This window comes from Platalea leucorodia, assembly GCF_965183815.1.
Source record: "Platalea leucorodia genome assembly, chromosome: 2".
Classification (NCBI taxonomy): domain Eukaryota; kingdom Metazoa; phylum Chordata; class Aves; order Pelecaniformes; family Threskiornithidae; genus Platalea; species Platalea leucorodia.
The window spans coordinates 12,032,953-12,059,296 of record NC_138824.1 but is presented as its reverse complement, the minus strand read 5'-3'; the positions used below and the strand labels follow the sequence as shown (position 1 = coordinate 12,059,296).

Sequence of the window (26,344 nt, the reverse complement as noted above, 5' to 3'; positions counted from 1 at the left end):
GCGAGAGCGGCGGCGGCGGGCCCCGCCCTTCTCGGCGCCATGGAAACGGCGCGCGGGAGCCAGTGGCCGCGCTAGGCCGGGGGGTGAGGGACGGGACGGGACGGGACGGGACGGGACGGACGCGGGCCCCCGGGGGCGGACTGCGGCCTCCCCCCTCGTCCTCCGTTTTGAGCTGGGCAGCGCCCCGCTGCTGGCCCCGATGGCGGTCGTGCTCGTCCCGCGGACCCGGGGCCGCCGTGTCTATCCGCCCCGCCTCCTGCCCGCTCACGTTTTGCCGCCGTTCCCGTGGAGCTGCAGGCTCCCCGCGTCCCTCCGGGTGGCCTGGCCGGGGCGGGAGGCGTCAGGAGCAGCGCTCCCTTCCCGGGGGGCGGGCTGGCGGCGCCCCGCGGGGTCGCCGTGCCTCTTGCGCGGTAGCACAGGGTTGAACCAAGCCCGGAGCTTTCCTTGGCCCGAGGGTTTTTGCAGGCGAGGGTCACCAGTGGCAGAGGGGGTAACTGGTGGCTCGGCCCACTGTGCCCTTCATTCTGCTTCCCTTCTGGTTTTGTTTCTTAGGCTTTTCGTAGCATCTATGAAGATAGAAACTGAGTTAACCGACCTCCTGACCTGACGTAATAAGCTGTGTCCAGAGCCTTTTTGCGAGGAGTCTTGGCACGAAGATGAGCGCCATCAACTCACAGTAAGCTCCTCTTGTCCGCAGCTGTGTGCAGTTCTGGCATGTCAGATAGCAAGTCTTTGGGTGTTTGCGTTTCCCCTCATGTCCTTAGGACCATCAGACTTGCTTTCATCGATATATGTAGATTACCAGTGCAAAGAGAGAAATTGAATGTTTGTTCACCAAGTCTTTTTAAAGGCAGAAAACATACAAAGGATTCTTTGTTTTTCATGAGCTACTTGAGAGAGATGGCTGCAGCCCTGTTCTAGAGCGGGCTGATTGGCATAACCAAATCTTCAAACTGGTTGGTTTGGTGAAGTGCTGTTTGCAATAAAAGTAGTGAAATGTTTGGAGAATATTGCAGGAATGATATGTTGATAGAGTTCTGTAACAAATCTGTGTATTTAATGACTTTGGACAGAACAGCTTACCTTAGTAAAGTCTGTGTTGAAATTCTGAGGTATATTGCTTTCTAACACAAATTTTCCTGTTTTATTCAGGGATGACGAAGATACCTTTAAAATACTTATTGCTACTGATATTCATCTTGGCTATTTGGAGAAGGACCCAGTGCGTGGAAATGATACATTTGTAACTTTCAATGAAATTCTGGACCATGCTCAAAAAAATGAAGTAAGTACTGCTTTTGGGAAAGTGAAGGAGTGAGGCTGTGGAAAATACATTCCAACCTGCCAGAAGCTATAAAGCTTAGTCCTGGTGCAATCTTTAGTAATATCAAATTAAATGACTAAACTAAACTATTTATTGTAACCAGCTACGTTTCTGTTTTAGTGAAAGAAATGCCTATTCCTTTCTGAGAGTGTTCTTATTAAATTATGACCCTGGTTGCATTAAGAGTGGTTTCAGATTGCCCGCACCAGTTCCAGCAGTATTTAGAGAGTGTTTGTCACTGCAAGAAGGGAAAATAATTGGGGAGAGTGAAGGTAATGATACAAAGTTTTCAGACAACTCAGAAAGTAGGAAAAAAAGAAACTTTTAAAGTGTTGTTTCTGTTTTTAATGACTGAATGTTTTGTAGTTAAATTATTTGTAATTTTAATGAAGAGTATTTTTTTCCCCCCCTAAAGCTTTTTCAGAAGCTAAATATATAGAGAAACTGCAACTAGTATCTTCTTAAAGTGATGTGGCGATAGCTACTGATTTTTTCCCACTAGGTACCACAGCAATGAAAAGATAACGTATCTCTTCATGCCTGTCAACGAAAATGTTCAGGAGCCAATCTGGAGACCCTTATTAAAACACTTCACTGGTATTGTTTTCAACACTATCAGTTGTTTTCTCCTATAGCTCTTCACAAATGGGTCTTTTTGGATTTGGTTTTGTTTTAATGAATAATTTAATTAATGTTTGTTTCATGAGGAAATGAAATACCATGTCTGCAACTACCAGCTCCTTTTACCTATAAGCCCAGATATGAAGGGGTATGTGGAAATCCTTAGAAGAAATAATTTAAAGAATGTACTTAGAAGTCTCTCAAGGCAATACAAAATGTTGTTGTATTAAAATAATAGAGCTTTTTGTTACATACAGGTGGACTTTGTTTTATTAGGTGGGGACCTTTTTCATGAAAACAAACCTTCCAGAAAAACAGTACACTCTTGTTTGGAGTCACTAAGAAAATACTGCATGGGTGATCGTCCTGTTCAGTTTGAAATTTTGAGTGATCAGGCAGTTAATTTTCATTATAGCAAGTAAGTATGTTCCTATAAATTACGGTGTAAGGTTTGGTTTGTGTATTGGGTGAGCGTGTGGTGATTTTCATGATTTATATCCTCCGTGACTGGAACCTTGAAGTTTTAGGCCTGTTTGTGTGGGACAGCTTATGGGATGACTTCAGCTATCATCTTTTATAATTTAAGTCTATAAAGGAATGCACACAATTTTTTGAGAAACTTCTGAATGTGTTGTGACATTCGATATGTTTATGCAATACATAGTTTCTGTCCTGCAAGTACAATGCAAGTAAACCAATTTTCAAGAATTGCTGTGGTAAAACCAGCAGAGTTCTTTGTGTGTTAACAAAGATTGCACAGCCCAGTCTGCTGCTCTTGCACGTACCACACACGTTGTACAATTCTTTTCATAGGCTTGGTCTAAAAAAAAATAGGATCTTTTTGCCACCCTGTTCCCAGTGGGAAGTGCCATTCCAGTCCAAGAGTAAGAATCTTCTTACGCTCTGCAGCTTAAGCTTATTCATGGCCACTTAGTACTCATTTGTGCTGCTGTCGTGATGTATCTGTGAGGATGTTAATTTGAAGAGAATATTGAGAATTGTCCACAAATTTGCAGATAGAGTTTAACTTTTTTTTCCTCTTCTTGTTCAGGTTTCCATGGGTGAATTATCAGGATAGAAATCTCAACATTTCTATTCCAATTTTTAGTATTCATGGCAATCATGATGATCCCACAGGGGTAATTATTGTCATAATTGTACTATACTGTTGTATTACAAAATTAATATTATAGAAATAGAGACTTGTATAGAAATACAGTTCTTGGAGAACAGGCTAGTTTTAGTCAGTTGCTCCACTCTTCATGTAAATATTTTGTGTATCTTTAGGAATTCTGTTAATTAGTGACAAGTTAAGTGTGACATTAAAAAAGAGAATGAAAAGAAGTTAAGGGATCCATATGAACTATGTTTAAATTCTTAATTTACATAGATTTCTGTCATTGAAAACAGAATCACTTTTCATGCCAAGAAATGGCAGCCTTTCAGAAAGTTTCTAAAACAAATTCTATCTGTAGAGACTGAAAGCTTTTTTCTCAAAGAAGGGGAATTTTGGTACTTTGACTTGTGCATATTTAATTGATATGCATCCTCTATTTTCAAGTAACATAATTTAATAATGATGAAATGCTAGTTTAAAAATCAACAACTAAAAGTAAGCAGGAAAAGGACATTTAGAAAGCAGCAAAGCATGTGCATTGAATTAATAATTTTGCATTTTATATCAAATAGCAGTGTGTCATGGAGATCAGTGTTTTAACAGCAGAAATTTAACTTCGGGCCTACTATGAAGTAGTTAGCTTAACCAGATAATTTTCTGTAGTAGTTTAGAGACTTTGACTGTTTTGGGTTTGTTTTTTTTTTCTTTTTCTGTTTTGTTTTTCTGAATGATTTAATGTTTAATTTCATGTTGTTCAAATGAGGCAAGACTTGTAAGGAAAAGGGATTTGCTTCTGTACCCGTGAGTACTAAAAAAACCCTTAATACATGTGGCAGGGTTTTTCAACTGCAGAAGTTACTTAAGGAAAGATATTCTCTCTCCCTTTTAAGACCGTTTCACTTAAACTGTAAAGACTAAATGTTCCATTCAAAGTTTTTATATTTGTTTCTTAATATTTTCTACAGGCAGATGCACTGTGTGCGTTGGATATTTTAAGTTGTGCAGGATTGTTGAATCACTTCGGACGTTCAAGTTCCGTCGAGAAAATAGATATTAGTCCCATTTTATTGCGTAAGGGTAGAACAAAAATTGCTCTGTACGGCTTGGGTAAGTAGTAGTCTGCCAGGCTGTGGCTAGACTGTTCATGTATTGCTGAAGCTCAATAGGTCTAAATTAAGTTGGAACAAACATATAGTGCTGCAACAAACATGAAGGTCTAAGTAATGCTAAATTAAAGCGTTTGAGTTCTGTGACAGTGTCGGGTTTCTCCTCCTGCTGCGTTGTCACTGGCTGACAGGTTTTTTTCTTTGCTTTTTTTTAATTTTAAAATAAATCCTTCAATAACATTATTTCTATACTTTTATTGGTCTTAAACGAACCCTGCTTAAGTTAGCCATAGGTAGTGCCTGTGTATCGAGTCAGGGCAATCACACTCTGAAATTCTTACTGTTGTGTATTAAACTTATTTCCTCCTGTTAAGGTAAAACTTAAACACTGTATGTTCATGTGGCATTTTGGTTATATTTAAGGACATAAACTGTCTGAGCAGAAACCTAATGTCTGGTATGTCTGTCTGAAGTGGTTCATAAGTAACATCTGTCACAGGTGACCCCAGTTTCTTTAAAGAAACTTACGAAGAATTTCATGTTTTAAAGGTGTTCTGTGGTGGGTTTTCAACTTCAGTTTGTCCCTTTCTATTTTCTCCTCTACCCTCACTTCTTACTTAGAATGGTGATGTTTGACTGCTTTCTGTCTAGAGAAATTAACTATTAAGATCTTAATTTTTTCCCCTTATTTTATTTCCAGTCATGAGTGCTTAAACACTTATTTCCAAGCAACTTTTATAGCTATAAGTTAAGTCCTCGTTGGCCATGATTTCATGTGTTTGATGAGATACTTTAAAAGCTTGGTAGATGTTCTCAGGGTTGGTAGTGAGGGTTCTAATACCACAATAATACCCCAAATCATTACTGGGAAATGCAACAACTTTCTAAAGTACAGGTGTTGCTGCATGAAAACGTCCCTGAGATGTTTCTCTGAGCTTGTGCCAGGATTATATACCCTCTTGACTTTCTCTGATTTAGAGAGCATTTGTTCTCATACAGAATATGTAGACTCCATATGGGATTTTATTGAAATGCATCGTGAACCCTGGGTATGGATGGTTGGTTGTTTTTTTTTTTCCCCTTTGTTAAAAACATCAAGGAAATAATCAGTGCAAATTGTTCAGAAGTACTGCAGACTTTTTCCTGCTGTGTGGGAAAGCACAGCCCTTGCAGAATTCATGGTTTATCTCTTGTTTTGTAGAGAATTTCAAGGTATGTTTAAGAACTCCGTCTCTACTCGATAGTATCTGGTTTTAGATGCCACTTTACAACAAAATATACTTCTTACTCTGTCAACAAGAAACAAAACACCTCTTCTAATATTTTTAATTCTTCCCATGGTCAATTGTTTGGCACAGAAAACTGGCAAGAGGTCTCAAACCAGATGGAGTTAATGAAACTGCTTTTAGCAGTGGTTTAAAGGTAGATTTCGTGTTAAAATGTCTTATTCAGAAGCCTCTCTAGTAAAATAGCCAATGTATACTTCGATCTGTTCAAATTCATAATCATGCCTCAGACTTCTTAGGTCATGAAAATGAAGATTTGATCTTGCCACAAAGTTGTGTTCTTCATGCTCTTTTTAATAGAGTTGCTAATAAAAATGCTATAAAATAAAGAGCTGGTTTACCACACAAAAATGCTTTAACATTTCGTTTTGTCCGCTCCAGGAGCTATTCCAGATGAGAGGTTGTATCGTATGTTTGTCAATAAACAAGTAACCATGCTGAGACCAAAGGAAGATGAAGATAGTTGGTTTAATTTGTTTGTGATTCATCAAAATAGGTAACACTATTGAATGAATTACAGTGACTTTTAAGCTTATTGTGTTACTTCATTAAACTGCCCTGAAAAGGATAGGTGATAAAGGAGCTATGCTAGTTGGTGCTTCTTGTGAGTAACCGTTTTCTTAAGGTTTTCCCAAATGAAAGCATTGTTTTACAGCTCTTCTTACAGAAGAATCATAAAGGAAAAGAGTTGAAATAAACGAGTTAGGAACATTGGGAAATCTCTTCCCAAACTCTTATAGTTGGGGGCAGTGGAGGGTTTGTAGTGTAATATGCATATAATTAAGTCACGTCTGCTTGTTAGAGCTGAAAGAGCATTAACCTTCATATTGTGTTTTCTATCCTTGTTTGAATCATAATTTGACAAGTACCGTATCATCACTTGCACTGCCATACTTTACAGTTCCTCTTGAATAGAGGATAGGCAGCATGTGTTCTTTCTGCCTCCACACTTCTCCCAGCAGTGGTAGTAGGAACAGGCAGAGTTCTTTTCCCAATCCTTTTATAATTTTTCCTGAATAAGAGTGCAGTCCTCACGTGTCCTCACTTTTCCATCTCCCCTGCCTTCTGGAAAGGGATCGGGGGTGGTGTGACCCATGTCTGTTTAATTCGGTGGTTTTTACTCCACCATTCAAAAAACAAAATGAACAACAAAAAAAGGCCATGAGGTGCTATAAAAGCAGTCATATGGAAAAAAAACCTAAAGTCTTGCAAGCCAAGTAAAAAGAAAAGGGAGATCCAAATAAAAGGAGGGGAGCAGGAAAGAATGAGCTGTGTAAGTTGCCTTTTTGTTTAACCAAACGCTTTAAACAATTGCGTAAGGAATAAATGTGAAGAGTAGCTGATATGAAATGTACATCAGATAGTTTTGCTGGAGTTTCTGTATCACTTTAAATCACACTGATGTTTTTCTCCTCCTTCACTCCCCCCTTGCCCACCCATGACTGTACACTTTCTAATTATTTGTCTCTTTTCTTGAACAGGAGCAAACATGGAGCTACCAACTACATTCCGGAGCAGTTTTTAGACGACTTTATTAATCTTGTTGTGTGGGGTCATGAACATGAGTGCAAAATAGCTCCATTCCAAAATGAACAGCAACGTTTCTATGTTTCTCAGCCGGGAAGTTCGGTGGTGACATCTCTGTCCCCTGGAGAAGCTGTGAAGAAGTGTGTCATCTTTTCTTTTTGTTCTTGTTTATCCCTTGCCTTATGTCTCTCGTGTGCTGTGTTGAGAAAGGAAAAATACTTCTATTAAGTATGAAAGGACTTGGGTTATAGTGTGTATTGGCTTCAGAGTGTGACATGACAAATGAAGAAGATGGAGTCAGTGCCTAGAATAACTTTTACTTTACTTAGGATTAAACCTGACATTTGAAGCAAATGGAACTTACCTAAGAGGAGTTACAGCATGATAAATTGGAATGCAAGGAACTGTGTACATGTGCTTGTGTATGGAACAAGCACAATCTAAATATAATAGAACTGAAGTTTGGCAGGGCCAACCCTGAAGTACAGATCCAAGAACTTCCTATAGCTTTTCAACTTTTGTCCCTGAAAAGTAAACATGATTTTAAAACAAATATTTATACCATAGTTCTCTTAAGTTTATCTTCTAGTAAGTTACCTTTCTCCTTCTAGACACATTGGTTTGCTGCACGTTAAAGGGAGAAAAATGAAAATGCAGAAGATTGCTCTAGAGACAGTGCGAACTTTTCACATGGAGGATATTGTTCTAGCTGATCATCCAGATCTTTTTAATCCCGACAATCCTAAAGTAACTCAGGCAATACAAGCATTCTGCATGGAAAAGGTAACTTGTAATGCTAACAGAATATGGATAACAGTGTATGGACAGGGAATGGGATCTGCGACTGGTTTTGAGACTGGAAGATGAGAAATCTTGTGTCTTGCCCCATATTATTTGAGACGGGCTTAGGCAGTGTTTCCATAGGAAGCTAATTCCATGATGTTCACTGCAGCCTTGGCTTCCAGATTCCTTGACTGGGATGACCTGTTAGAGTAGGCTGGAACTGCTTTATGGGGGTCCACATCATCTCTGTACAAAAACTCCCGCCTAAGCGTGGGCTGGTGTTGGATGGGCACTTTGGAACCAGCATAAATACGTGCACCTGAACCCCGAGAGCTGGGCTGCGCAGTGTGAAGTGGCAGAAGTAACTAAGCAGGTTTATTAATTGCTCTTGGTTCTTAGGTCTGTGTAAGTCTCTTCCTGCTTTTCTCTGGAATTAGAAACTTAGCAAAGGATAATGGCTATAAAGTAAAATAGTATGAGTGATCAGCGATGTAGATACTGCTAGACTACGCTATATCTGAAAGATAAACCTTTCATTGTGACTCTTTTCTCATTCATTCGTATGCCTTCTGGCTGGATACTGCTACATCTGTGTGTCCAGGAATGAGAGCGCATCCTACAATTATTTATTTTCAGAGCTTCCCCCTGCAGCTGGATGTATTTTAAGTTATACTTGAAGGGTTCAGGCACCTGTAAGAGAACAAAGTGGAACTGAATTTCTAATTCTGCTTCACAGGTTGAATTGATGCTGGACAACGCAGAAAGAGAACGCTTGGGAAATCCACGCCAGCCAGAGAAGCCTCTCATAAGATTACGAGTAAGAAATCATTCAGTTTGAATTGCTTTGTTTTGAAAGGTCACTGTGAAAAGTTTCAAAGCAAAGTCATGCTTTTTGTATAAACCCATAATATATAAAATTTCTTACTGTGTACTGGCGAATGTAAATCGCCTTCATACCATGTTTCTTTTTACCTGTGGTTTAACTAGTATTCTGCGGTAAAGGATGATATTGGTCATAAGGGTACTTCACTGCTGGTCTGAGTAAGGGCATCAGAAGTGGCTATTTACAGAGAAGTTTTTCTTAAGTCATATTATCCTGTGTTTGTTCCTAACCTAATTTATGGAAACTTTCCTGAAGACGAGTAAATGGAACAAGTTAGGAATCTGGGCTGTTATTAGCTATTCTGTTGATATTATTAGGTCTTATTATCCATTAACTGTTTTGCATAGTATAGTAAAGCATTAATTTTAGGTTGACTTATTTTTTTACCTTAATTTTTCCTTTGAAGGGTAACAAACTCCTTGATTTGTGTGCCTTCTCTATTTCTGTTTGTTTCATATCTGAATTTTTCCTTTCCTGTCTTAGGTTGATTATACAGGTGGCTTTGAACCATTCAGTGTCCATCGTTTTAGCCAGAAGTACATGGATAGGGTGGCTAACCCAAAAGACATCATACACTTTTTCAGGCATCGTGAACAAAAAGAGAAGAATGGTAATTATAAAGGAAGGAATCATTGGCTTGCCTTGGTTTTCATTCTTCTTCCTTTATTTTGTTACCCAGCGCTTGCAAAGGCTTGGTGTCTACCATCTAATGTTTTATAGGAGGAGTAAAGATGTGTAGTCTCATTTAAGTGTATATATTGCACAAGTATTTCTGTTCTATTTATGGGTTTGTCTAGAATTCTGATATTCAGCACAGCATCTTCTGACAATTATTCATCAATAATTCCTTTTTCTTTGGCCTCAAACCTTATTGAGTTGCTTATAGTCATACATATAGCCCCATACCAGACTGAGTTACTCCATGATTCCATTATAATTACCATGAAAGGCATTAAACATCTCACTTCTGAGACTTCTCAGAATGAGGTGGTTGGTTTTGGGCACTCTGCGGGAAGAGAGATGGGCGTTGTGCTTTTTCCCTTTGTTTTTATGGTTTTTTTTGGTTTGGTTTTGTTTTTTGTTTGTTTGTTTTTTATTTTATTGCTGTAGTAATTCATTTGTTTATACCTAAAATAGTAATGGAGGGGATGGGCTTGAGAGATGTTTGTATATTTAAAAAAAAAAAAAAAGGTCCGAATCTGTGACAGCATTTTGTTTGCCCTAATTAATCATGTGTATGAGGTGCTCTTGGCTTGCCTGTTCCAGGTATGTCTCTATTCAAGCATTTGTGCAAAAGAAATAATAGCTGTTACTATTGCAACATTTCTCACTGTGCCTAGAATTTTTAATAAATTGTTAATAGATGTTGCCCAAATACTGGATTTGTAATAGTCGCTAATGAAGATGCAGCTTGCACAAGAACATCCTGTGCTAAAGAACTGTTAATATTTCACATTAGTGCATTCTGAGTACTCCAATTCCATTAACAGTTTTTACTTACGCTGTCTGTTTTATAAAGTTCAAAACATCGTTTCATGAATAAAAACTGCTTTTAGTGAGGTTTTTTTAATTACGCTGTATTGATGTTGCTTTATTTTGCTTTGTTGTTTTTTTTTTTTTTAGTTGTGTAATCTCATTAACATTTTTGGAATACAAGATAGCTACCACATCTATCACCATGTTTCATCAATACATTTTAATTTTCCTACTTAACGTGCATCTCAGCTTCAAGAAGGGAATGCGAAAAGAAATACCGTGGTTCTTTGCATTGCTTTATTGGATATCCTCTAATACAAGGGAGGTGGCTAATAAAGCAGTCAAGACTCAGTACATGTACGCATAATGCTCTGGTTCAGTACAGGTGATGTTAAGACTCCATGAGTTCAGAAGCTGTTATTGTTTCTTTTGTCATAGCTGCTTCTATAACAATGTTTTGTGCTTGCATGTGGCAGATGTCTGGAGCAGTCTGTGGTCACTTTATGTTACTGTGTGTGGTATACGGTAACCTCAATTGATTACCCCTTTCTTCTGTCATTCCTATCTTGCTGCCCGAGAGTGGGGAGCAGCCTTAATGAGCTATGAACGCTTTCTACTGAAAATCGGTCAGCGTCCTTTGGAGGAAAATTTCTTGTCTAGTAACGGAGTTACTTATAAAAAAGCCTTTGTGCTTTGATGGGTCCTTTGATTTTCTTCCATTTGCGATCTTCTAGAGTTCAATTATAATAATCTTCAGGACCTAGCGTTCAATTTATAATTCCAGACATTTGGTAGTTAGAAGAACACTTTGTATCTGCTAGAGGTGGAGTGGTCTTGTACAGTTATTGCATCTATTCTGTTTACATGTGTTTCCAGACAATAGACTACAGTTAGAACAAAAAGCCTTTACATATAAAAGGCACCACAATTCTTAAAAGGCATATGTTAACCCTTTTTCCTATTCTTGTCAGTGGGATGATAATAATGAAAAGCTGCAAACGTGGGTGACATGCCACTGTGCTTTTCTGTTCTAGACACTGATCTTAATTTTGGAAAACTGGTTGGCAGACCTGCTTCTGAGGGGACGACACTGAGGGTAGAAGACCTTGTAAAGCAGTATTTTCAGACAGCGGAGAAGGTATCTTTCTACCTTTTGTGAATTTTTTTTTAATGGAATATAATATTTTTATCTTTTTTTGCTTTCTTAATGGAAGTAGTGTATGCTGAAAAGACTCTGATGTTCACCAAGAAGTGAATTTATTTCCTATATAACTGTATGTGAATTCCGGTATGAAATATATGTCTTAGGTTAAGAAGTAACTGTTGTATATAGGTCGTATAGGGTATGTGAACACATGCTGGCTTGAGAACATTATGATAACTCTTCACGTGAACTTGCAGCGTCTGTCCTGTACTAAACCGTAGAATCATAGAATCGTTAAGGTTGGAAAAGACCCTTAAGATCATCGAGTCCAACCCTTAACCCAGCACTGCCAAGTCCATCGCTAAACCATGCCCTTAAGCGCCACATCTACCCTTCTTTTAAATACCTCCAGGGATGGAGACTCAACCACTTCCCTGGGCAGCCTGTTCCAGTGCCTGACCACTCTTTCAGTGAAGAAGTTTTTCCTAATATCCAACCTAAACCTCCCCTGGCGCAGCTTGAGGCCGTTTCCTCTCGTCCTATCACTTGTTACTTGGGAGAAGAGACCAACCCCCACCTGGCTTCAGGCTCCTTTCAGGCAGTTGCAGAGAGTGATGAGAGCTCCCTTCAGCCTCCTCTTCTCCAAACTAAACAACCCCAGCTCCCTCAGCCGCTCCTCATAAGACTTGTGCTCCAGACCCTTCACCGGCTCCATTGCTCTTCTGTGGACACGCTCCAGCACCTCAGTGTCCTTCTTGTAGTGAGGGGCCCAAAAGTGAACACAGGACTCGAGGTGCAGCCTCACCAGTGCCGAGTACAGGGGCACTATCACCTCCCTGGTCCTGCTGGCCACACTGTTCTTGATACAGGCCAGGATGCCACTGGCCCTCTTGGCCACCTGAGCACACTGCTGGCTCATGGTCAGGCAGCTGTCAACCAACACCCCCAGGTGCTTTTCTGCCAGGCAGCTCTCCAGCCACTCCTCCCCCAGCCTGTAGCGCTGCATGGGGTTGTTGTGACCCAAGTGCAGGAGCCAGCACTGAGCCTTGTTGAACCTCATACAGTTGGCCCCGGCCCAACAATCCAGCCTGTCCAGGTCCCTCTGTAGGGCCATCCTACCCTCCAGCAGATGGACACTTCCACCCAGCTTAGTATCATCTGCAAACTTACTGAGGGTGCACTCAATCCCCTCATCCAGATCATCAATGAAGATATTGAACAGGACTGGCCCCAACACCGAGCCCTGGGGAACACCACTTGTGACCGGCTGTCAGCTGGATTTGACTCCATTCACCACCACTCTCTGGGCTCGGCCGTCCAGCCAGTTTTTAACCCAGCGCAGAGTGCACTTATCCAAGCCGTGTGCAGCCAGGTTCTCCAGGAGAATGCTGTGGGAGACAGTGATGTGTCATGTTCTTACAGGAGGAAGATGAGACAGCATGCTCTGAGTGAGAAGTTACCTTAATTTACTCTAGGGTCAATGTGAGACCATACCATTTACTATTACCAGCTGACTTGGAGTAACTTGTTACTTTGCAGTGTATTTGTGCCCTCAGACATAGTGCAGTTCCACATTATATTTAAAGCAGAGTAGCAAAGTCAACATGAATGTTCTGCGTCATTACAATCAGTCACTCTTTCAAGATGCTTATCTTACTTTTTTGTAAACTTCTTATTTTATAATACCTGTAAAATTTATTCCTCTGTGCAGCATTATTTCAGGGAAGGTTTTATGCTTCTAATGCAACCCTCAAAACAGTTCCTAAAGGACACCAGGAAGGATCAAAAATCATTAATAAGCATATATAATGCTTATTACTAAGAAATTATCTGTGCTGTAGTTTACAGACAAAAGAGGCTGCTATTTAAGCGTTACTGTCCATATGGGGGTTTCATTCTCAGAATGTCTCTTCTTACTGTATTGGGAAGGAGAGTAGAGAAGAGAATGGCTGTGAAACGCCACCTGTAGCATCTACTACTTTACTAATTAGTGTCCGTAGTAATATCTTAATGTAGAATATCTTGATGAATATCATCTCACGTGATGAACATGTGATAACTATTGGTATGTACAGAATTGCATTTCAATAGAGTAGACTTCTGCTTAATAGCACTTAATGCTTCATAATAATAATCTGCCCTGCTCTGTAACTGCCATTTTTTAATGTTAGAATTTTACAGTAAAACTAAGTAATTTAGTATCTGCAATAATTCAGGGCCTGTTTTTAATAGTGTTTTTGTGTCTCTGCAAGTTGATCCTAACTTTAGTTTAAAAGAGGGAGGGGAACTAGGAAACCATACAGTTTACCTTCTCTCCTCTCTCAGCAATACATTTCAGACAACTTATTTTATATATATATATATTTTATATGACTAGTACTGTAGTTTCTTTACTGTTTATGAAACTTTTTTCTTTGACGAGTCTGGAAAATACTCTATTAAGTAGGTATAACATGCTAGTAGCAAAAGGGTTGTAACTATTATGATGAGTAACATATTTGCTTATTGCTCTGCTTTTCTCTGAAATCTTCGATACACGTTACTGGTTTTGGAACCAACTTAATGTAATATTTATCTGGAACAGCAGGAATATTACTCGCTTTCTTTGATGGCAGATGCTTAACAAAATGTTTTCCCCAATTATAAAGAAAGTACAGCTTTCACTTCTAACTGAAAGAGGAATGGGAGAAGCAGTGCAGGAGTTTGTGGACAAAGAGGAAAAAGATGCCATAGAAGAGTTGGTGAAATTTCAACTAGAAAAAACACAGAGATTTCTTAAGGAGCGTCGCACTGATGCAGAGGAAGAAAAAATTGACGAGGAGGTAATATTCTGTTAATATTAATTCCTTAGGAGAGGTCAAGACAGTAGAAAAAGCAATGCTCAAACCTGGTTTAATCAATTTGCCCATATGTGGAGCATGTGCAACACTTGCCTCTAGCAATTTTCTGGAATTAATAAATATGGTGATGAAGTTTCAAATACACAGTTTAAAAGCTTGTATTGAAAATGGAGTTTAGGTATGCTTATACTGATTCTCACTTTATTTGCACACGCATGCGTAGAAAAGATCTGTCACTCTAATATGTGTAGAACTATATACGTATCTCTACTGTGAGAAAGGTGGTAGATATAATGTCTTCTTAACTTTTTTGTATTGGCTTAGGGAAGAGTACAAGAACAGGGCAAGCATAAAGGAAACTTATCCTTCAGGTGCTCTACTAGCTTCTAACAGTTTGCAGCTCAGGGTCTCCCAGAGACAAACCTGGTTTATGTGTATCTAGTAACCCTTAATAGACTTCTCTGTCAACTTGCTGAGCTTCCACGTGAGCCTATGTGTTCAGTTGTAATATTCAAGATTGTGTGACAGGTTGTTCTGCAGCTTACCTGTGCACTGTGTAAAGACTAATTTGGTGGGGGGAGGAAGGTTGCACCTACCTGTTTTCTTGCTGATTGCTTTAATTCATGAGGGATTGAAAGAGACCATAAACAATCAGTGCCTATGGACTTTCTGTGCCACCACTTTGGGGATATTTTTGTTTGTCTTTTGGACTAATACCTTCTTTCCCTCTCACCCATCATATCTTTTTTCCATACTTGACAAGTTGAGCTTTCTTAGTTGTACAAGTATAGCAACGTTTTTTGCATGCGAAGAGGCGGTATTGTTGTTTTCTATCTTGCTGCTGCTTCTCTGCCCCTTCTTTTCCAGTTATTCGTAGAATCATAGAATGGTTTTGGTTGGAAGGGACCTTAAAGATCATCTGATTCCAACCCCCCTGCCATGGGCAGGGACACTTTCCACTCAAAGCCCCATCCAGCCTGGCCTTGAACACTTCCAGGGATGGGGCATCCACAGCTTCTCTGGGCAATCTGTGCCAGTGCCTCACCACCCTCATAGTGAAGAATTTCTTCCTTAGATCTAGTCTAAATCTACCCTCTTTCCATTTAAAGCCATTACCCCTTGTCCTGTCGCTACAGGCCCTTGTAAAAAGCCCCTCTCCAGCTTTCTCGTAGGCCCCCGTCAGGTACTGGAAAGCTGCTATAAGGTCTCCCCGGAGCCTTCTCTTCTCCAGGCTGAACAACCCCAACTCTCTCAGCCTGTCCTCATAGGAGAGGTGCTCTAGCCCTCTGATCATCTTTGTGGCCCTCCTCTGGACCTGCTCCAGCAGGTCCATGTCCTTCTTATGTTGGGTGCTCCAGAGCTGGACACAGTACTCCAGGTGGGGTCTCACCAGAGCAGAGTAGAGGGGCAGAATCACCTCCCTCGACCTGCTGGCCACACTTCTTTTCATGCAGCCCAGGATACGGTTGGCTTTCTGGGCTGCATGCGCACATTGCCAGGTCAAGTCGAGTTTCTTGTCAACCAACACCCCAAGTCCTTCTCCTCAGGGCTGCTCTCAATCCATTCTCCGCCCAGCCTGTAATTGTGCTTGGGGTTGCCCTGACCCATGTGCAGGACCTTGTACTTGGCCTTGTTGAACTTCAGGAGGTTCGCACGGGCCCACCTCTCCAGCCTGTCAGGGTCCCTCTGGATGGCATCCCTTCCCTCCAGCGTGTCAACTGCACCACACAGCTTGGTGTCATCTGCAAACTTGCTGAGGGTGCACTCAGTCCCACTGTTTGTGTCGCCAACAAAGATGTTAAACAGTGCCAGTCCCAATACGGACCCCTGAGGAAAGCCGCTCGTCACTGGTCTCCGCTTGGACATCGAGCCATTGACCGCAACTCTTTGAGTGCGACCGTCCATCCAATTCCTTACCCACCCAGTGGTCCATCCATCCAATGCACGTCTCTCCAATTTAGAGACAAGGATGTCATGTGGGACAGTGTCCAATGCTTTGCACAGGTCCAGGTAGATGATGTCAGTTGCTCTGTTCTTATCCACCAATGCTGTAACCCCATTGTAGAAGGCCACCAAATATGTCAGGCACAGTTTGCCCATAGTGAAGCTATGCTGGCTGTCACCAATCACCTCCTTATTTTCCATGTGCCTTAGCGTTGTTTCCAGGAGGATCTGCTCCATGATCTTGCCAGGCACAGAGGTGAGGCTGACTGGCCTGTGGTTCCCTGGGTCTTCCTTTTTTCCCTTTTTAAAAATGGGGGTTACGTTTTCCCTTTCCCAGTCAGTGGGAACTTCACTGGACTGCCACGGCTTCTCAAATGTGATGGGTAGGGGCTTAGCAACTTCATCTGTCAGGTCCCTCAGGCCCCATGGATGCATCTCATTAGGTCCCCTAGGCTTGTGCACCTTCAGGTTCCTTAGATGGTCTTGAACCTGATCTTCTACAACGGGCGGTTCTTCATTCTCCCAGTCCCTGCCTTTGCCTTCTGCGGCTTGGGCCATGTGGCTTGAGCACTTGCCGGTGTTCATGTTTCACAGTCCCTTATTGTCAAATTATGTATACTCTCCTTCTCTTGAACATATTACCTCCTACTTTTCATCATGTCCCAAGCTTTTTTCTCCCCAGTGATGCAGCTCCAGTTATTAAGAGAATGTGAGATCCTTAAACTGTAGGACAGCGTGAAAAGGCTCTAAACAAATTGTTCAGTTATTCTTGCACCCTTCTTTGCCTCTCACATGAGCTTGACTTAATAATTCAGTGATCAAGACTTCTCACTTACTGTGTTTTGATTATTGTATGAAATGAACTGTTATTTTGATGGGAATTCTTTTTTTATTCAGGTGCGAAAATTCAGGGAGAGTAGAAAAAAGAATACCGAAGAAGAGGATGAGGAAGTTCGTGAGGTAACTCCTTTGAATTTTGAGTATAGGCTGAAGAATGGAATGGTGACTTCTGCATATGAATGAAGTCACTTAGCAATACTTCAGCATTGTCCTTGCCAAAAAGTGCCTGTCTGCCTAGGGAAGATTAGTAAGTCTTTTTTAAACCTTCCTTGGTATAATATGTGCCTAAGCTACTCCTGGATTTGGCTTTTGAGATCTCTTTTCTTGTGCAAATTTGTGAACCTGAATGTTCTTGCTTTGAACTGAGGTTAGACCAGGCAGGTGATCTTCAGAGATCTGTCAGCTTAAACAATTCGTGTTCCCATCACCAGTGGACATGTGGATGGTCTGTATTGAGTGATATTACTGGAACAAATTGGTATTATTGGTAAACCTTCAGGTACTGTTGTCCTCATCAGCAATCTTAGATCTCAGTCTTAGATCTCCCAGAGATTCATATCTAGATTGCATATGTCTTTCCAAAGAGAACTGCCAACCGCTGACAGCATTGGTGCTCCTTTGTCTTTGCAAGCTATGTTGGACTGGAATGAAATTGTGAGCAAAAGGACACCTGGGGTGAGATTCAGTTCTCCTAATCCAAGATATCTTCACGTGATCTAGTTGTCTGAAGCACCCACTGACATCAATGAAGATCAAGTCAATGGAGCCCAGAGGGTGCTTCCTCTGAGCAGGTGTACATAGCTGATGTAGGATGACCTGAACTGTTCACCAAACTCCACTGACAATCTATGATATTAACTAGCTCCATTCTGTTATCAGAGCTTAGCTAACTACTTTATATGTACACATCTAAATTAAATAGGCTAAATACTGTCCCTGCTTTTTGACAGACTTGCCTTCCATAATGCTGTGGATTTGGGTCTTCTAAGCCTCAATGGTTTAGAACTATATATCACAACTAGGATTTAACACTGGTGCATTTCATCATTTAAGATTCTTTTTCCTATAGCACTTATTGTTCCATTTCAGGCAATGACCAGGGCTAGAGCCCACAGATCTGAGGATGCAATTCTTGTCGCAGCCTCCAGTGATGAAGAACTCATGGATACAGGGATGAAAGGCACTGGTGATTCAGACGATGGCCTTCCTGCAACACCAAGACGAGGAAGAGCAAGAGGTAGGGCAAGAGGACAAAATTCAATGGCAAGAGGACAAAATTCAACAGCAAGAGGTTCATCTCGAAGGGGAAGAGGTAAGAAAAACTTCATATTCTTTGTACTGCAGTTACTGACTTTTTTTTCTTTAAAAGGTGACTCTCTTCTGATGCTTCCATTAAGTGGAAATTTGTTGCTTAAGGACTCCTACTGGGAAGAAAAATTATTTACAAATATTTTTGGTGTCATATTACGTACAGTTGACTGCCTTACAAGGCTTAAGTTGTGACTTTTTCACAGGTGATTAAAAGAAAAATATCCGTAGTAGACTCTTAAAAGATGCATTGTTGGGAAGGTCTGTGCAATAAAGTGCATGGACAAACCTTTGTTACTGCCCAAGGTAATGCATTTGATCAGTATAGAGAGGAGGTACAGATTATCTCTATCCTAATGCAATTTACAAGAGACTTCATTGTTTCTAGTGACTGAGAAAATGGAGAGTGTTTCCGAAGCAAAATGAATTAAATAGCTTCTTAGCTATGTGTGATTGTGCGCTTTACAGTGATAGCGGTACTTCCGTTATATATGTACTTCCATTATATATATATATAATTATTATATATAATATGTATTTTATATATTATATAAATATATATATAAAAGTAAAAAAAGAAAAGATGGGGCCTTGCAGTAATATAATCTTTTGAGTTGTCTCAGTAATATGCCCAAAGGTCTAAGATCAGGATGAGTTGAAATAAAGGCAGTCATCTTAGGGCAGCTTTGGTTAGTGCCTTTAAACTAGCTCTGTGAGCATGCGCTCCAACCCTGTTGTGATCCCATCAGAGCAGGGGCGTGCGTGTTACGAGGCTGTGTCTGTGGAGCTTTGAGCACTTGACCCAGAGCAGTTCTGCGTGTAAGGAGGGCTTGGATTCAAGGAAGAAAGTGAAGGAGTAAAGAGGAATGTAGGTTTTTAAGTGACTTCCCACTCAGTAATGATAGATTAAAGGGGAAAAAAAAATAACCACTGAACAGATTTGCACATTGTTTATTATTCCTACAGGAAGCATTACCCAAGAGTCAGCTACTAGCAGCAGAACCTACAAGCCTGTATCTGTGCCTGCCAAGAATATGTCTATCATGGATGGTACGCCTTCAATCTGTCCATTACTCTAATCTGCTCTCTCAAATTGTAATGAAGGTGTTTGTTTAATGATGAAGTGCCTTAATTGCCTTTATTTCTATTAGTCCAGTTCAGCTGTGAGAGATTCTTTCAGTTCTGATGAAACAGGATAACTAAGTGATGAGAGAGATTAAAATGGAGGGGGGAAAAAAAAAGAATAGTGATATCCTACTGTCACGGGGTAAAATGAAATGTGTCAGGAACTTCTGACTAGAACTGGAAGTAGGGAACATCTTACTGTATGCAGTTCCTTAAGGAATAAGCATAGGGGGAATGTGACTTAATAGCATCTCTTTATGCAGAATATTCCTCACTGGATAAAAAGTTTAAACTTGACTGCTGTTTACAAGTTAGTAAGCTTTAATGCAAATCCATTTAGTCTTGCATTGTACCAAGTTTTAGAAATGCCAGTTTTTACTAGGGAAGAGAAACTTATCTGCGATTTAAGCCGCATATGTGAGAGTAGCCCTTCCTTGCTACAGAGGACAGGCTCTGAGGAAACAGTGTAGGTAATCTGCATATTAAAGAAAAAATACTGCTCACAAATCTATACCTAAGTCCCACACAAAATACCCTAAGGTAGAGCAAGTTTTAAATTAATCACCAATTTGCTAAATTTTAAATTGGTCAGCAAATGACCTAAAATACTGCAGAGAAATCAATTTTAGCAGACGTGTTGATGTCTAAACTGTTAGACATGCAGGAGTATCAATTATAGTAATATTTTTCTCTTCCTCTTAACCAAAGTTACTGAAGGTTTTTAGTCAGACTGGGAAGCACCTGCTGCTGCCCAGAGGGTTAGATCCCTGGGTTGTTAGACTCTAGCAAAGGCTTAATTTATGTTTTGGTTTGGGTTTGGTGGGTTTTGCTTGTTTGTTTTACGGGGTATTTTGCAGAGGAAATGCATGCTAAGCAGGTCTTCAATAAAAAGAATGATATAATGTTGTTTGCATTTTATTGTGTGAGCACTTTAAAAATATTACATTTGTTTTATTCTAGCCTTTAAGTCTTTGAAACCAGAGCCCACCTTGAATTCATCTAAATCTTACTCTGAGGTAAGAAGCATCTTGCATGAGTGAAGTTGTGGTGCCTTGTGCTGTCTTCTGATTTGAAAAATAAATATATGGTCAAAACATTAGCTTAAACCAGCAGATGTTCCCAAGCTATCAGTTCCAGCAGTAAGTTTCTGGATGTTAATTTGTAGACCTTTTGTACCCTTTTTGGTACATCTGAGAAAAACAAAGACCCTGTTTTATTTGTGACCATAGTCTAAGATACAGAGTGTATATACACGAGTATTTTGGGGGTTTTTGCAAGATCAAAGATCTGAAGAGCAAAACTTGTGCTGTATTTGCACATTGTACAGTTCTAGCCTGGAGGCCTGTCAAGTGTGTATGATAACTAAGTAGGTATATAGTTGGAAAAAACCCCAAAGGTTCTATGCTATGGTACTGTGGTATTATGCACTATCTCTCTGCAAGAATAAATTCTGCAAAAAAGTTTTATAAATTATATATTTTTTTCAGGATATTATTTATGATGACTCTGATCTAGAAGACATTTCTATTGTTCCTACTTCCAAAGTAAATCAAAGGTCGGTATGTTCACGTCATGAATGCTACCATAACTGCCTTGTTTCTGACTGGCAATCAGCACTACCACAATCCACTACCTTAAAAAGCAGATTTTTAAGAAAGTCATAACACTACTTAGAAAATTTATATAAATTTTTACCTATTAATGTGGATGATCTTTCTATAACAATAAATTGGTCTACTGATTGAGATCAGCTAGGTCAGAGCTTTAGAATTAATATGTTAGCTTGAGAATTTGAATCGTTCTACTTATTGTTATTTCTGTTCATTCTTAATCTCTGTATTGGTGGTTCAAATCTAAGTTGAAGGGAAAGTTATTGGAACGTCTGGTATTTGAGAGCATGCTGATGCCCTTTTTTCTCTTTGTATGTTTAAAGGTTGTCAGCTACATCTTCACTTAGTAAAAGAGGTTCACAAAGCCAAACATCTAGAGGAGTTGATTTTGAGTCAGATGAGGTATGCCATATAGTGGTCTTTTTTTCTTTTATTTTGTGTACGTTTCTATAGCGTCCTGTTTTACAGCTATTTGAATAAAGCATTTCAGAGTAAAATTGACTTCCCCCCGCTTTAATTAGAATATATACATAATCATAGAATATATACATAATCGTCAAAAGTAAGGCTAGAAGGCACCTCAGGAAAATATCCAGTCCTTTTTCCCTTCAGTTCTTAATCAGTTAATTGTCATTCCTGAAATGTGTGGAATAGGTTATTTTGCCTGGGGAAGAAGGTAATCGTAATCTCTTCTAGTGCTTGGCTATGTCCTTTCATTTGTTTATGTATTTTATTCTTGTAAAAAGGAAGAATTTTATTTCTTTGCATTTAAAAATGGCTATTTTCCAGGGGACTTTATTGTTTTATTGTTGCAAATTATGTAAATACACTTCAAAAAAAACCTAAAACACTATCTTCAAGTTTAAGATGTCTGTTTTTGCGGTATGCATTTGAACTGTTAGGAAATGGTTTCTTCCATAATTAAACAAGTAGAACTTTATTCACAGTTTTGCACTGAATAGAATACACATTATACTGTCAAGCACTGTGCAGTTTGTTTTCACAGACTAGCAGACTGTTGCGTACGGTCAGGATCCTAGCCTTGCCAACGTCAGGTGTTGGCCACTTCAGAGAAAATGTTACATTCTTGTCCCTTCTCTCCACTATGCTATCTCTTCTTCTTGTACCTGAAATACAACACTAGATATTTGCTTGAACATGCAAAAAGAAACAGTATTCTTGGTTCGTGCACATCTCAGTAAATTATGATGTGTGATATGTATATGGACATAACTTCATTGAGGTATGGGCTGCTCATAATGATAACATTTTCCTAGGTCACACCTGAAATATAGATTGTTCCTCATTTCAAAGTAGCTGTTCTGATCATATTGTCATAAGTTCAGTTTCTATTCTCTGCACATTTGTGATCTGGACTTTTAAATCAGTGGATAATCTCCTTCATATCAAAACCAACAAAACCAGGTCTGTCAGAAAACATGGAATAATGTGACCAGGCTTTCTGTTTTAATCCAAAGATGACTACTTTTTGTGACTCAGAATCCATCCTAGTTCTAGTAATGCGTATCTGTTTACAAATTGCAGGATGAATTTGATCCATTCAAAAGCACTGCAACATCAAGAAGAACTAAGTGATTTCTGGCTCGCTATACAAGAGAGACCGTGAAAGTTAGTGAAGAAAATGGAAAGTAGTTTGCAAGGCATTCTATATATGACATTTACCTGTAAATGGTGGCTTGCGTTCAATTTTCACTTCTATGAAATGTTTTTCTTTTTTTTTTTTTTTTTTTTTTCCAGCGGCATCAAATTTGGTATTATTTGGGTGTTGCGTTGCTTGACGCATTAGACTAGAGTGTCTAATATTCTGAAGTATTTTCTGAAACTGCAAATTCTTTCTAAAACTTCTAAAAGCCTGTTTTCTTTTTGGGATGCTAATGTAAATAACAATTGTATCTTTTATAGAAAACTCCATCTCTTGGGCTTGAGTTTTGCAGAGAAGTAAATTTATAGTAGTATGCAAGTATGGATATAGACACGGACTCAGTATAACAAAACTTGTACTTATTTGCAGTTTTCTACAGATACAGTTAAAAACTCTGAAAAGTAATAGTTTGACCCAAAAATACGGTTTTCAGTATTGAAGCTGGAAAATGTTCTAGTATTTTCAACTCTGCTAGGACAACTAAACCCACTATTGCACTGTTATTAAATGTCATAGTATACAGGAACGAATTCTGCTCTGTAATTCAAGAAGTGCCAAAGACTTCAGATTGAACTGCGTTGTCAGCTGTTACCCTGTAAATAAGATGTAAGGGCTAGAACCTTACAGCTTCACAAGGAATGCTGCTTGAAGACTAAAGCAATTGAGCCAGTAACAGGCAGGACGTTGCCTCTTAGATTTTTCTTAATTGACATTTTTCAGGTATGTTTCCTCAGCCCACTGCTTCAGTAACCCTCCTAAAATGTCATCACTATTTTCCAAATATTCTCCAAATATGGCTTTTAAAATAGTGTTGTATTCACAGTGGTGGAACCACTCCTTCTGTTGAAGGAGCCAAGACTTAGACCTTCTCCTCCTCCTCTCTTTCCTCCTCTGTACAGCCCAAAAATTGCTCTTCTAAAGCTATGGCCATTAGAGCTAATCAAGGAAAAGGGCAGAAGAGTTCATCAGTTAACGCCCCAGCATGTCAGAGAAACAGTAAATACATTGAGTAGCTGCAGCCATGCCTTTGCATTTTTGCTTTCTCCTTCAAAGAGATGGGATTGGGCAGTTGTGTTTCTCTGACTCTCACTGAACATGACCATTGCTGTAGCAAGGAACCAAACAAGCCTTGAGCTTCCTAAGACTTTCATAAAAATGATCAAGACCTGCAAATTTCTAGTGTAGAGCTTAGTAGCAACTTCCAAACAGTGTGACCACTTAAGGTGTCGGCAAATAATTTGGTAGTCTGGCTCTTTCCTTTCATTAAAGGCTGTCAAAGCTATAATATTACCTATGCAATTAACAAGCTGCTGTAAATACCCTTCAAGATGAGGGTTTAGATATTTTTTTTTTTTAAATAAACTATTTCTGTTAAGTAAATTGTGAATGTCAGTTGTATGGACTACATTGAATCTGATGGACTGAAATCTTTAAAACCCTTTGCTGCTCTATGTTGCTATCGCATGTATTGGGTCTGGCCAGGGCAGAGTTAACTTTCTCAATAGCAGCCCATGCAGTGCTGTGCTCTGCATTTGTAGCCAGATGGGTGTTGATACCACACCATAGTTTTGGCTACTGGGGAGCAGTGCTCCACAGCGTCAAGGCTGTCTCTCCAGTGCCCCTGCAAAGGCCAGTAGGCTGGGCAGGGGTTGGGAGGGGACACAGCCAGGACAGCCAACCCCAGCTGACCACAGAGATACTTCATACCATATGATGTTGTGCTCAGCAATAACAGCTGAAGGAAAGGAGGAGGGGGGGATTACATTACCATAAAGAATAAATCTTCTGTTTATGCTTTGCTTTCACACATGACTTTTGCTTTTTTCCATTTAACTGCCTTTATCTCGATCCACAAGTTTTGCATCTAATGCAAATATGGTGAAGGGTCTGGAGCACAAGTCTTATGAAGAGCAGCTGAGGGAGCTGGGGTTGTTTAGTCTGGAGAAAAGGAGGCTGAGGGGAGACCTTATCGCTCTCTACAACTACCTGAAAGGAGGCTGTAGTGAGGTGGGGGTCGGTCTCTTCTCCCAAGTAACAAGCGACAGGATGAGAGGAAACGGCCTCAAGCTGCGCCAGGGGAAGTTTAGGTTGGATATTAGGAAAAATTGCTTCACCAAAAGGTTGGTCAGGCACTGGCACAGGCTGCCCAGGGAATTGGTTGAGTCCCCAATCCTGGAGGTATTTAAAAGACGGGTAGATGTGGTGCTTAGGGACATGGTTTAGTGATGGACTTGGCAGTGCTGGGTTAACGGTTGGACTTGATGATCTTAAGGGTCTTTTCCAACCTTAATGATTCTATGATTCTAATTTTCTCCCCCTGTTCTGCAAGTGAGCGGCTTGGTGGGTACCTGGCAACCCCCCAAGGTCAACCTGTCACACTAAATTAAACCCGTTTTGTTATAAAGACTTAAATTGTCTAGTTTCTTGTTTCACTAAGGTCTTAAGGGGACTCTCTCTCTTAATGTTGCAGGCACATCCTGGCCAAAGATTTTTAGCAAAGTATATAGGATTAATAGGAATCGTATCAAACGTTCTTTCTACCTTTTTCACAATTTTTTTTCAGTCAACTGTCAAATTCACAGCGGCTTTGTTTATAGTGCAGCAGTTGTTGAATTGTCTCATATAGAAGATAAAGATGGCATCCTTCACTTCAGGGGGAAAAATGTAACCTGGCGTGTATAGAAAGGCTGGACTATAAACAGGTACTTCTAATTGTTAATGTGATTTCTTACACAAAGCGGTAAGATGCTCAGAAATTCAACATTATTTCTCAGAGATCACACTGGATAGTTTTTGAAAAGTCACTCCTCACTCATGTGACTTCCAATCCACGTGCCCCAGGAAAGCTCGAAATTTCAGGAAAGCTCGAAATTTCAGCAAAGCCACAGCAGGGAAACAAAAATTGTTCCCAGGGAAATGGCGGGGGTGGTGCACAATCTGCTGTGTATTTAAAAAGAAAAAAAGCATTATTCCTTTTTTTTGAATGCTTCCAAATTGTATTTTTTAGTGTGTCTGGGTGATTATTTTTTTTTAATATTCTTCTTATAACCTTTTTTTCCAGCAAGCCTGTTTTCTAATTTGTTGTAATTTTGTGGAGTGCTATTGCAGAGATATTTGTGAAGAATTTTTTTGTTTACCTGAATTCATGAGCTGTATAGCTTTATTTCAAACATTTTCTAAATACAGCGAGGAGAAAGCAGCCTGAGTGGTTCACTGGGAGAGTCACAAGCATCTTCTGCAAGTGTTATTTTCACCAGTGAGTGACTAGCTTATATTACAAACTTTTCAGATAATGGTCTTTTGATGGTTAAATAATAAAGCCTTCTGCGTACAAAACCGGCTCTGGCCGGGGTTAGCTGACACCCCCCAAGCAGAGGGGCAGCGCCTTACCTGCGCACTCGTGGAGGGGCACGTTTTTCTCTGCTGCTGCTGAGGATTTGTGGTTCTTGGTCTCCTGATAACAATTTTAGATTTCCTCCTGTGTTTTTGGGGGGAAGGCACAGGGAACACACAGGCTGCCGTCTCGTCAGTGCTTGGGTCCAGCATACAGCTGCCTGTTGCTTTGGATGCTGGACTCACTGGGCTGGGGCATCCCTTCCCGTCCTCTGCCCCATATAGCCACCCCTTTGTAACTACCTCTCTATTTCTGCAAACCCTAGAAAGCACAGTTTCACATCAAACCTTTTATTCGCTCGGCCAAGAGGAAATCCCTGCCAAGGGAAAGCTTAAGTATTTCTCTGTCTCTCT

At 40.1% G+C, this 26,344-nt stretch overlaps 1 protein-coding gene across 3 annotated transcripts; it reads left to right on the top strand.

Moving 5' to 3' along the window:
- On the top strand, nt 1-25,237 carry MRE11 (MRE11 homolog, double strand break repair nuclease). 3 transcript variants are annotated; one of them, XM_082335442.1, is made up of 21 exons: nt 1-83; nt 553-676; nt 1,153-1,285; nt 2,203-2,363; nt 2,997-3,084; nt 4,028-4,169; nt 5,836-5,950; nt 6,936-7,121; nt 7,593-7,764; nt 8,501-8,581; nt 9,131-9,257; nt 11,158-11,261; nt 13,916-14,089; nt 16,949-17,011; nt 17,981-18,203; nt 19,166-19,249; nt 20,285-20,340; nt 20,812-20,879; nt 21,258-21,336; nt 22,480-22,563; nt 25,161-25,237. In XM_082335442.1, the coding sequence occupies exons 2-20, from the start codon at nt 657-659 to the stop codon at nt 22,528-22,530; spliced, it is 2,127 nt and encodes a 708-aa protein (XP_082191568.1). In that variant the 5' UTR covers nt 1-83; nt 553-656; the 3' UTR covers nt 22,531-22,563; nt 25,161-25,237. The 3 variants fall into 3 exon arrangements, with proteins under 3 accessions (XP_082191568.1, XP_082191567.1, XP_082191569.1); XM_082335441.1 differs by lacking the exon at nt 25,161-25,237 and having other exon boundaries at nt 22,480-24,059; XM_082335443.1 differs by lacking the exons at nt 19,166-19,249; nt 20,285-20,340; nt 20,812-20,879; ... (1 more) ...; nt 22,480-22,563; nt 25,161-25,237 and adding an exon at nt 18,406-18,425.
- Nucleotides 25,238-26,344: the final 1,107 nt, after the last annotated feature.

What these genes read in the sequence shown, in the direction of transcription:
- MRE11 (XM_082335442.1), top strand. Translation starts at nt 657, where the DNA reads ATGAGCGCCATCAACTCACA. An exon ending in ACCATGCTCAAAAAAATGAA is followed by an intron (nt 1,286 to 2,202) that starts GTAAGTACTGCT and finishes TGTTACATACAG; the next exon opens with GTGGACTTTGTTTTATTAGG. An exon ending in TTGATTTTGAGTCAGATGAG is followed by an intron (nt 21,337 to 22,479) that starts GTATGCCATATA and finishes TACAAATTGCAG; the next exon opens with GATGAATTTGATCCATTCAA.